This window comes from Pongo abelii, chromosome 1, assembly GCF_028885655.2.
Source record: "Pongo abelii isolate AG06213 chromosome 1, NHGRI_mPonAbe1-v2.0_pri, whole genome shotgun sequence".
Classification (NCBI taxonomy): domain Eukaryota; kingdom Metazoa; phylum Chordata; class Mammalia; order Primates; family Hominidae; genus Pongo; species Pongo abelii.
In genome coordinates, this window is record NC_071985.2 from 189,193,818 (window position 1) to 189,205,573 (window position 11,756).

Here is an 11,756-nt window from a genome sequence, read left to right on the forward strand (position 1 = left end):
TCTAAGGACCACATATGTACATTCTGTTCTGTTGCCTCTCTTTGGTGCTACTCAAAGTGTGGTCTGTGGTTAACAATGGTTTGCAAATTTCACCAGTCTGCAACTGGATAGCTACAGAAATTGAAAGAAGCTGTCTTGAAATTTCTTGAACTCTTGGGCTCAAGGGATCCTCCCACTTCAGCCTCCCAAAATGCTGGGATTACAGGCATAAGCCACAGCACCCAGCCATGAAGTAATTTTTGAACAAATCAACTTTGAGGTTACCTATGAGAAATGGGAATGTCCAGGAAGCGGTTAGATATATGAGCTAGAAGCTCAGGAAGCAAAGTCTGGGCTGGAGTTATGGATTTCAGAATTGAAGCCATTAGAATGAACAAGAGCCCCTGAGATGTGGAATGAAAAGGGGAGCATCTAAGGACAAACCTCTGGGTACCTAGCACTGTGTCTGCCACATGGGAGATAATTAGGAACCCTTTGTCAAATGAAGAGGTAGATAGACATGAACATAAGTCTCTTTCATGCCCAGTCCAAGCTTTCCTTACTAACCCTGTTTTACTCTTAAATTGCACAGCATTCAAATAGACACTGCTGGGGCTGGCAGTGGGGTAAGAAAGATGACCAGAAAAGGGAAGGCTCAAGGCCAGGGGCGGTGACTCACGTCCGTAATCCCAGCACTTTGCAAGGCCGAGGTGGGAGAATTGCTTGAGGCCAGGAGCTCCAGACCAGCCTGGGCAACAAAGCAAGACCCCATCTCTTCAAAAATAAAAAATAAAAATAGCCAGGCATGGTGGCAAGTGCCTGTAGTCCTAGTACTTGGGAGGCTAAGGTGGGAGGATTGCTTGAGCCTAGGAGTTCAAGGTTAAAATGAGCTGTGTTCGAGCCACTGTACTCCAGCCTGGACAAAAAGAGTGAGACCCTGATGCTAAAAAATAAAAAAAGAAAATAAAAAAAAGAAAGAAAAAGAAAACATTGGAGAGAGCTGGAGTAACCGGTCCTGAACCTGGAGGTGTGGTGGGAGATGAAGATGAGGCTAGAAGAAAAAGTCAGAGCCAGGTTTTAAAGGTACAGGCTTAGACTTCATCGTAAATTATAGATAGATGCTCTCTGTTTCCTGACAGTGTAAAGAAGATAAGGACAGAGGTACAAGTATTGCACCATTGTTTGTAATAGTAAAAGAAATTTGGAAACAACCTAAATACCTACCGATAGGAGAATAAATACATGTTGGTATGGTCAAACAATGGGAATCCAACTTCAATTAGAATGAATAAATTAAAATGTCATGTGTCATCATAAATCTCAAAAATGCAATCTGCTAAGTGTAATGTGGTATCCTGGGTAGGATCCTGGAAAAGGACATTGGTGGAAAAACTGGTGAAATCTGAATAGTCTACAGCTTAGTTAATAGTATTGTACAATGTTTATTTCTTAGTTTTTGTTTTGTTTTGTTTTGTTTTGAGATGGAGTCTCACTGTGTTGCCCAGGCTGGAGTGCAATGGCGCGATCTCAGCTCACTGCAAGCTCTGCCTCCCTGGTTCGAGCGATTCTCCTGTCTCAGCCTCTGGAGTAGCTGGGACTACAGGAGCGTGCCACCACACCCAGCTAACTTTTTGTATTTTTAGTAGAGATGGGGTTTCACCGTGTTAGCCAGGACAGTCTCGAACTCCTGACTTCGTGATCTGCCCACCTTGGCCTCCCAAAGTGCTGAGATTACAGGCTATTTCTTAGTTTTGATAAATGCACCACAGTTATGTATGGTGTTAACATTAGAAGCTGACTGAAAGGCATACAGTAACTGTACTACTTTTGCAACTTTCCTGTAAACCTAAAATTATTCCCAAATAAAAAGGTTTAAAAATATAAGCTAAAAAAAAAAAAAAAAAAACAAGTTGCAAAGGAATTCATGCAAAATAACAGCATTTACAAAAAGCTTTAAAACATGCAAAATAGTAGAAATTGTTTATGGATACACCAACATATGTAATAAAGACATACAAACATTCTTGGGAATGATAGATACCTACTTTGAGATAGTAAGATTAAGAGAAACATAGGCCGGGCATGGTGGCTCATGCCTGTAATCCCAGTGCTTTAGGAGGCCGAGGCAGGTGGATCACTTGAGCCCAGGAGTTTGAGACCAGCCTGGGCAACACAGTGAGACTTCTTCATCTCTACAAAGCATTAAAGAATATATATATAGCTGGGAGTGGTGGTGTGCACTTGTGGTCCCAGCTGTTAGGGAGGCTTAAGTAGGAAGATTAATTGAGCCCAGGAGGTCAAGGCTGCAGTGAGCCATGGTCACACTACTGCACTCCAACCTGGGTGGCAGAGAGAGACCTTATCTCCAAAAAAAGAAAAACAAAATAATGCGTTTAACTAAATTATTACTTTTTTTAAGATGGGGTTTCGCTTTGTTGCCCAGGCTGGTCTCAAACTCCTGGGCTCAAAGAAATCCTCCTGCCTTGACCTCCCAAAGTGCTGGGATTACAGGTGTGAGCCACCATGCCAGCTGAAGCACAATTATGACCAATTTTTTTATATAAGTAGTAGTTAGGTTCTATAATATATCCATTTAAATATAATCCCCAAGATCTTTAGCTAACTTTTTTTCTTCTTTAGCTAACCTTATTTATTTACTTATTTATTTATTTACTTATTTATTTATTTTGAGATAGAGTTTCGCTCTTGTTGTCCAGGCTGGAGTGCAATGGCGCGATCTCGGCTCATCGCAACCTCTGCCTCTCGGGTTCAAATGCTTCTCCTACCTCAGCCTCCTGAGTAGCTGGGATTACAGGCATGCACCACCACGCCAGGCTAATTTTTTCTTTATTTTTAGTAAAGACGAGGTTTGTCCACGTTGCTCAGGCTGGTCTCGAACTCCTGACATCAGGTGATCTGCCCGGCCTTGGACTCCCAAAGCACTGGGATTACAGGCATGAGCCACTGCACCCGGCCAGCTAACTTTAAAACCTAGGTTAAATATTAAATAATAATTTTTGGGTATCTGGATAATTTCTAATTAAGATAGAATGCTCAAACATGGGTCACCAAGCATAGTCTGTCTACCTTTACTTCTTACTTTTCTATATTATGGAGTGGCTTAACCTTTGGGTCATTTTCATGAGTGTGTTCATCATTGCCATTTTAAGAAAGCGTAGGCCAGGCCCGGCCTGGTCAGGAGTTTGAGACCAGCCTGGCCAACATGGTGAAATCCCGTCTCTACTAAAAATACAAAAATTAGCCAGGCGTGGCAGCACATGCCTGTAATCCCAGCTACTGAGGAGGCTGAAGCAGGAGAATTGCTTGAACCCAGGAGGCGGAGGTGCAGTGAGCCGAGATTGTGCCATTGCACTCCAGCCTGGGTGACAGGGTGAGACTCTGTCCCCCCCCGCAAAAAAAAAAAAAAAAAAAAAAGTATAAAAAAGATATATGTATGTGGCTTTGTAAACACTGTTGATTTGATAAAATGTTTGTATATAATGGATAGTTCTCAATGCCCTAACTCCCAGTTCTCTCCCTCCCTGAAACAGAACTTAGCTACTTAGGTAAAGTTGGAAAGAGGGTGATTGATAAAGTTGGAAGAAGGGTGATTGATACCAGGACCAACAGAGGCAGAGGAGTACGTCTGTGTGTTCGGTATTCAGATTATTTTCTCCATAACAAAACAAAAGCAATTCTTAAAAATCAAACTAATCCTATTCTAGCAGATACAGCTAAAAAAAATAAAATAAACTGAAACATATGTTTGTATTATACTCTACACTGGTAAAATCAGTAAAAAGATGTTAGTTTTTAGGGCAAAATCATCAAATCAGTCTGACTTGTCAAAGGATTAAACCTTTCCTGATTACATAAACCATGGATTATTGTATAAAATTGCTTCTGAGCTAGCAGTTTCTATGAAAAAGGTTTTTGTTTTGTTTTGCTTATCCCATTTAAAGTATTAGGAGTTCAGCTTCTTTGTTTTCTGGGAGTTTGGGCAAAATTGGATTTACGAAAGCTCTTACTGGTCTCTATAAACCAATCAGGACAAAGCTCCTTTAATTTAAATCTTTATAATCTAATTTGTTAATACCCTCAGGAGGTAGAAAAATTTTCCCCATTCACACAATGAGATTTAAGGCTTTTCTCATTTGCAGGCCTAGAGATCCCAGAGTTTGCAGCTTCATTTTTATAACTCCTCATCGGTCAGTAGCCACAGAACCACAAAAACTCACCAGTTCAGACAGATCTCAAATGGCTCTTCTCCTTCTTTTGGGCACAAAAGAGTTTAAGTGACTTGATCTCACAAATAAACAATCTGTCATACAAAAAGAACTAACAGGCTGGGTGCGGTGGCTCATACCTGTAATCCCAGCACTTTGGGAGGCCGAGGCGGGCAGATCACCTGAGGTCAGGAGTTCGAGACCAGCCTGGCTAACATTGTGAAACCCCATTTCTAATAAAAATACAAAAAATTAGCAGGATATGGTGGCACGCACCTGTACTCCCAGCTACTTGGGAGGCTGAGGCAGGAGAATCGCTTGAACCCAGGAGGCAGAGGTTGCAGTGAGCTGAGATCATGCTATTGCACTCCAGCTTGGGCAACAAGAGGGAAACTTTGTCAAAAAAAAAAAAAAAAGAGCTAACAAACCAGTTTCTCTGTTATCTCTCACCTATCAGAGACTAGATCCCACCAGCCACCCAGCAGAGATCACCAGTGGTCAAACCATGAAACCAGGCTCCTAACCAAGTCTGCTACCTACCCAGGGGGAAGCTCACCACCCTGCACAAATTCAACTTGAATGCGTGGGCTGCCTTCTCATCCCGATCCCCTGCATTCATGGGCAGGCTATGGAACAGCCAAAATACAAGTTAGATGAGTCACAAACAGCCCTAGCCAATAACCAGAAACTGAAAGAATCAGAAGGAAAAATGGGGAAACAGTCAGCAAAAGTAAAGTTCCAATGCCTCTTGGGATTCACTCCAGAAGTCGAGAAGAGACATAGCTGGGCTTAAACAATTTGTGAGATTCTATTGCTAATTCCAACTGAAGGCATCTGGACAGAGCTTCCACTGCTGAATTCCCAGCACGAATATAAGGGAAGAAACCTGGAATCTCTAAGCAAGACAGCAGGATCTTGGGAAAGAAAGAGGCTCTACACAGCAGGTGACTGGTTAGTTGAACAATCTGAAACTCAGTGGGGGCACAAACATGAAACTGTTTTATTTTCCTCCAGTCACTGCCTTCAACTCAGTTCTGTCACATTTCCCTTCTTTGTGCCTTAACAGTATCTTGGGCGGGCTCATTTGTCTTCTAGTCATTCAATATACACTCGTCCTCTCTTATCCAAGGGGATACTTTCCAAGATGCTCCAATGGATGCCTGAAACTTTGAATAATATCAGACCCTATATATGCTATGTTTTTTTCCTATATGTACATACCTATGATAAAGTTTAATGTATAAATTATGCACAGTAAGAGTTTAACAGTAATAATAAAATAAAACAATTATAACAATATGCCAGCATCACTACTCTAGCACTTAGGGGCCATTATTAAGTAAAATAAGGGTTACTTGAACATAAGCACTGCGATACCGCAACAGTTGATCTGATAACCGAGACCTTTACCAAGCGACCAATGAAGGGTGGCATAGACAGAGTGGAAATGCTGGACAAAGGGATAAGTCAAAGAAATGATTCCTCCTGAGCAGGACGGAGTGGAATTGCTTGAGATCTTACCATGCTACTCAGAACAACATGCAATTTAAAACTTATGAATTGTTTGTTTCTGGATTTTCTCATTTAATAATTTCAGTGTGGTCGACCTCAGGTAACTGAAACCACAGATACAGGAGGAAGGACTACTGTAATTTAAAACTCCAGTCTCAGCCAGGCACGGTGGCTCAAGCCTGTAATCCCAGTACTTTGGGAAGCCGAGGCGGGCGGATAACCTAAGGTCAGGAGTTCGAGACCAGCCTGGCCAAAATGGTGAAACCCTGTCTCTACTTAAAATACAAAAATTAGCTGGGCATGGTGGCAGGCGCCTGTAATCCCAGCTACTTGGGAGGCTGAGGCAGGAGCATTGCTTGAACCCAGGAGGCGGAGGTTGAAGTGAGCCAAGATCATGCCATTGCACTCCAGCTTGGGGGACAAGAGAGAGACTTCCTGTGAAAAAAAACTCCGGTCTCACATTCATCAACCCATCACCATCATCATTACATTCCCACCTCTCTCCTCCTCCCCACCCCCTCTCCCATCCTGAAAGAGAATCATCTCTGCACTCTGCAGCCAGATAAACCAGAGATAACTGTCCATTTCAAGCTCCTTTCTTCTGCTTCATTTGAATAAAAAAAGGAATGCTCAACAGATAATGGATTGAATGAAACAGCAGACCACACCTTTTTTCTTCTCTAAATTCCTTGTGTCAAAGCCTGACCTGTGTGGGGATGGGAGGGCGGGGAAGAGGTTAAACTAGATTTGAGATCTGTTATCCATACATTTCTCTTTTGCCTCTGTCTCCCAGTCTGTGACTTCTTAGCTTCCCTTGTTGAATCTTTACCTTCTTGTCTCTCCGGAGAGCCCTATCTCCCTTTTATTCCCTCCTCCTTCCCATCCCAGTCCTAGCCCTCCCCCATACTCACCATGGGCAGTGAATAAGTTATATCTGAAATCTTGACTTGAGTAATTTCTTTCAAAGTTTCTCCTTGGAATCTGGGGAAGAATTTCTATATGGAGAGACTGTCAACTTTGATAGTCCCCAACATCCCCAAAACTCTTAGACTTCTTTATGAATCTGCCTCAATTTTCACTCTGGAGAAAGTAAGGGTGAAAAAGAAGTGTATCAGAATAGGGATGGGGTGTAGTGGGGATAGGCTAGAGATAGCAATGGGAGCTGGGATTCACCTGGAGCTGGAGATTGCAACAGATGGGAAAACAGACAGAAATGAAGATAGTGATATGGACGCAATGGAGACCAGATGCGGATGCGGTTGGGGAAGAATCTGAGGATGGAGAGAGGGACAGAGGAGATAAGTGGGAGTGGAATGGAGATGGGCAGGTGGATCTGCAGGGATCCTTGGCCCCTCCCTGGGACCTATGAGCTCAGAACCAGTATGGAGATAGGAGTGGTGATGGAAGGAGAGTGGAAGTAGGAATAGGATGAGTGTACTCCTGTGATGAGGTCTCCTCACTCAGCAGTCAACACGGGTAGGAAACTGGCAGGGTGGCTTGCTTGCTTGCTTTCTTTGCCCTCCTTCCCTCTCTCCCTCCCTCCCTCCCTTCCTTCCTTCCTTCCTTAGATGGGATCTCACTATGTTGCCCAGGCTGGTCTTAAACTCCTGGGCTCAAGCAATCCTCCCACCCCAGCCTCCCAAAGTGCTGAGATTACAGGCGTGAACCACTGAACCTGGCTGCAGAGGCCACTTTTCACTTGGAAATGCTCTAGCTTCTGGCCACTCAAAGTGGGGTTCCGTGAACCAGCAGCAAGGACCTCACCAGGGAGCTTGTTAGAAATGCAGAATCCCAGGTCCTTCCCTGGGACCTACTAAACCAGAATCTGCATTTAGTAAGAGTCCCAGTGTGCACACTAAAGTTTAAGAAGCATTGTTCTAGAAAAAAATGGAAAATATAAGTAAATCAATGCATTGTGTGGAAACTTGAAAATATATATATGCAAAATGTTTTTAAAATAAGATGATAAAGGAAAAGAAATAATGAAAAAGAAGCACTGCTCTAGCGAATGCCACGGCTGAAGCAGTGGCCACTCACCTTTCCCAGGCCACACTGCTGTTTCTGTCCCTCTGCACTGATGCATTTCCTCGGGCCATCCTGTCTGCCAAATTCAGGAAAAGATACCAGGAGACTGGCATCATGAAAACTTTAGGTTATGCTTCTTTTTTTTTTTTTTAAATCCCTTATAAGCACCATTCATTTTAAGAACTTTTAATGTTTTTAAAACATTCCACCACCACCCACTTCAAAAATTAGAATTTACCCAACACCCCAAAAGCAGCCCCTCATCCATACGAGACTTCCCTCAGGTCACACACCCCGTTCTATCTCTAGAGGTAACCACAATCTTGAATTTTATGTTAGCTATTTGCTTGTTTTCCATTTTACCACTTATATACACATCTCTCAACAATATAGTTTCATTTGGCTTGTTTTTTGACTTACTTTTTTCTTTTTCTATAGGGACAGACAGTAGACAGGGTCTCCCTCTGTCATGTCATGACTCACTGCAGCCTGGTTCAAGTGATCCACACACCTCAGCCTCCTGAGTAGCTAGGACTCATGCTCTACCATACCTGACTAATTTTATTTTACATTTTTATACAGACAGTGTTTGGCTACGCTGCCTAGGTTTTTTTTTTTTTTTTTTTTTTACATTTATATAAATGGAGTGATTTGTATCTTGCTTCATGTACTCAATCTATAAGATTCATAGTGCTGTAGTTCAGTCATTCCCATTGCTGAATAGTTTCCATCATATAAATATATCACAATATATTTCTCAATTATGCTATTAATGAACAACAGGGTTGTTGGATTATTGTAAAAATGCTGCTATGCCGCTCCTACATGAGTGGGCCCAGTGCCTGCATCAGCTCTTCGAGCTTCTCCCTAGTGGGCAGCAGCAGTTTCCGGGCTGGCCTGGGCAGAGGCTATGGTGGGACCAGTGGCATGGGAGGCATCACCGCTGTCACAGTCAACCAGAGTCTGCTGAGCCCCCTTAGGAGGAGGATCCCAACATCCAGGCCGTGCTCACCCAAGAGAAGGAGAAGATCGAGAACCCCACCAACAAGTTTGCCTCCTTCATCGACAAGGTACAGTTCCTGGGGCAGCAGAATAAGATGCTGGAGACCAAGTGGAGCCTCCTGCAGCAGCAGCAGAGGGCTGGGAGCAACATGGACAACATGTTCCAGAGCTACATCAACAACCTTAGGCGGCAGCTGGAGACTCTGGGCCAGGAGAAGCTGAAGCTGGAGGCAGAGCTTGGCAACATGCAGGGGCTGGTGGAGGACTTCAAGAACGAGTACGAGGATGAGATTAATAAGCGTACAGAGATGGATAATCGATTTGTCCTCATCAAGAAGGATGTGGATGAAGCTTACATGAACAAGTTAGAGCTGGAGTCTGGCCTGGAAGGGCTGATTGACGAGATCAACTTCCTCAGGTGGCTGTATGAAGAGAAGATCCGGGAGCTGCAGTCCCAGATCTCCGCCACGTCTGTGGTGCTGTCCATGGACAACAGCCGCTCCCTGGACACGGACAGCATCATCGCTGAGGTCAAGGCGCAGTACGAGTTCGCCAACCGCAGGCGGGCTGAGGCTGAGAGCATGTACCAGATCAAGTATGAGAAGCTGCAGGCACTGGCTGGGAAGCACTGGGATGACGTGCAGCATACAAAGACTGAGACCTCCGAGATAAACTGGAACATCAGTGGGCTCCAGGTTGAGACTGAGGGCCTCAAAGGCCAGAGGGCTTCCCTGGAGGCCGCCATCGCAGATGCCGAGCAGCCTGAGGAGCTGGCAGTTAAGGGTGCCAACGCCAAGCTGTCCGAGCTGGAGGCCGCCCTGCAGCCGGCCAAGCAGGACATGGCGCGGCAGCTGCGTGACTACCAGGAGCTGATGAACGTCAAGCTGGCCCTGGACATCGAGATCGAGATCGCCACCTACAGGAAGCTGCTGGAGGGCGAGGAGAGCCGGCTGGAGTCTGGGATGCAGAACATGAGTATCCATACGAAGACCACCAGCGGCTATGCAGGTGCGCTGAGATCGGCCTATGGGGGCCTCACCAGCCCCGGCCTCAGCTACGGCCTGGGCTCCAGCTTTGGCTCTGGCATGGGCTCCAGCTCCTTCAGCCGCACCAGCTCCACCAGGGCCGTGGTTGTGAAGAAGATCGAGACCTGCAACGGGAAGCCAGTGTCCGAGTCCTTTGACGTCCTGCCCAAGTGAACAGCCAGGGCAGCCCCTCCCAGCCTGCCCCTCCTGCGGCTGCCCCAGAGCCCGGGAGGGAGGCCGCTGTGCAGGAGAGCACAGGGAACAGGAGACCCACCTGAGGCTCAGCCCTGGCCCTCAGCCCACCTGCGGAGGAGTTTACTGCCTGGGGATACCCCCTTGCCCATGTCTCCAGCTACAAAACAATTCAATGGCTTTTTTTCTTTTTTTGTGTGTGTCCAAAATAAAACCTCAGCTAGCTCTGGAAAAAAAAAAATTGCTGCTATGATTGTTCTCATATAAGCATTCTGGCGAACATGCCACAAATCCTCTAGGGAAGTGATCTCAAATTATTTTTCTCATTTACCTGTAAAAGACTCTGTGTCCTTCCACACATTTAAATAAATAAGCTTATTATATTATATTATATATATGACAAGATATCAAGCAACATTTTTTTATGGCAGTTTTAGGTTTACAGAAAAATTGGGTAGAAAGTACAGAAAGTTTCCGAGCACCCCTCTGGCCACACATGCACAGCTATTCCCACTATCAACATCCTGCGCCAGAATGGTGCATTTGTTACAATCAATGAACCTACACTGACAGATCATTATCACCCAAAGTCTACAGTTTCCATTAGGACTCACTCCTGGTGTTCGTGCTATGACTTCCTTTCTTTCTTTCTTTTTCTTTTTTTTTTCTGTGTGTGTGTGTGTGTGTGTGTGTGTGTGTGATGGAGTTGTGCTCTTGTTGCCCAGGCTGGAGTGCAATGGCAGGATCTCAGCTCACTGCAACCTCCACCTCCTGGGTTCAAGCGATTCTTCTGCCTCAGCCTCCTGAGCAGCTAGGATTACAGGTGCCCACCACCACACCTGGTTAATTTTTGTATTTTTAGTAGAGACAGGGTTTCACCATTGTTGGCCAGGCTGGTCTCGCACTCCTGACCTTAAGTGATCTGCCTGCCTCAAGTGATCCGCCCGCCTCAGCCTCCCAAAGTGCTGGGATTATGGGTGTGAGTCACCGTGCCTGGCCTAAAGTCGGTTCTTTGTAGGAATATATAGTTGGGTCTTGTTTTTTGATCTACTCTGAAAATCTTTTAATCAGTATATTTAGACTATTGACATTTAAAGTGATTATTGATATAGTTGGATTAATATCTACCATATTTGTTTTCTATTCATTGCCCTTCCTCTTTGTTCCCATTTTGACTTCCACTCTTTTGTTTGTTTGTTTGTTTTTGAGACAAGGTCTCAATCTATTTCCCAGGCTGAAGTGTAGTAGCATGATCACGGCTCACTGCAGCCTCGACCTCATGGGTCCAGGTGATCCTCCCACCTCAGCCACCTGAGCAGCTGGGACTACAGGTGCATGCCACTATGCCTGGCTAATTTTTGTGGGGTTTTTTGTTTGTTTGTTTGTTTGTTTGTTTGTTTTGAGAAACAGGGTTTCACTACATTGCCTAGGCTGGTCTCAAACTCCTGGGCTCAAGTGATCTGTCTGCCTCGGCCTCCCAAAGTGCTGGGATTACAGGCATGAGCCACCCTGCCTGGCTGCATTTTGTGGTTTTAACTGAGCATTTTATATGATTTAATTTTCTTAAAATATCAAGAAAAATAGTAACTTTATAGTGGAGAAATTTGTGATCAAAGTTAACATCACCAGTAAAAAGACAAATAGATACCATGTGTCTCCTGACGTGATCATTGAGAAGGGCACAACGTCATTTATCTGGTATTCCTGCCAAAAAAATGCATAACTCAAATTAATCATGAGGAAACATCAAACAAACCCAAATTAAAGGACATTCCACAAAGTAACCTGACTGTAC

At 44.5% G+C, this 11,756-nt stretch overlaps 1 protein-coding gene across 1 annotated transcript; it reads left to right on the forward strand.

The window, feature by feature from the left end:
• Positions 1 to 8,388: 8,388 nt before the first annotated feature.
• LOC100439655 (keratin, type II cytoskeletal 8-like) lies at positions 8,389 to 10,185 on the forward strand. Its single transcript, XM_054559464.2, is given in 2 exon segments — positions 8,389 to 8,718; positions 8,721 to 10,185. Coding segments are annotated over 2 exon segments (1,395 nt in total). The 5' UTR covers positions 8,389 to 8,546; the 3' UTR covers positions 9,944 to 10,185.
• The last annotated feature ends 1,571 nt before the right edge of the window (positions 10,186 to 11,756 follow it).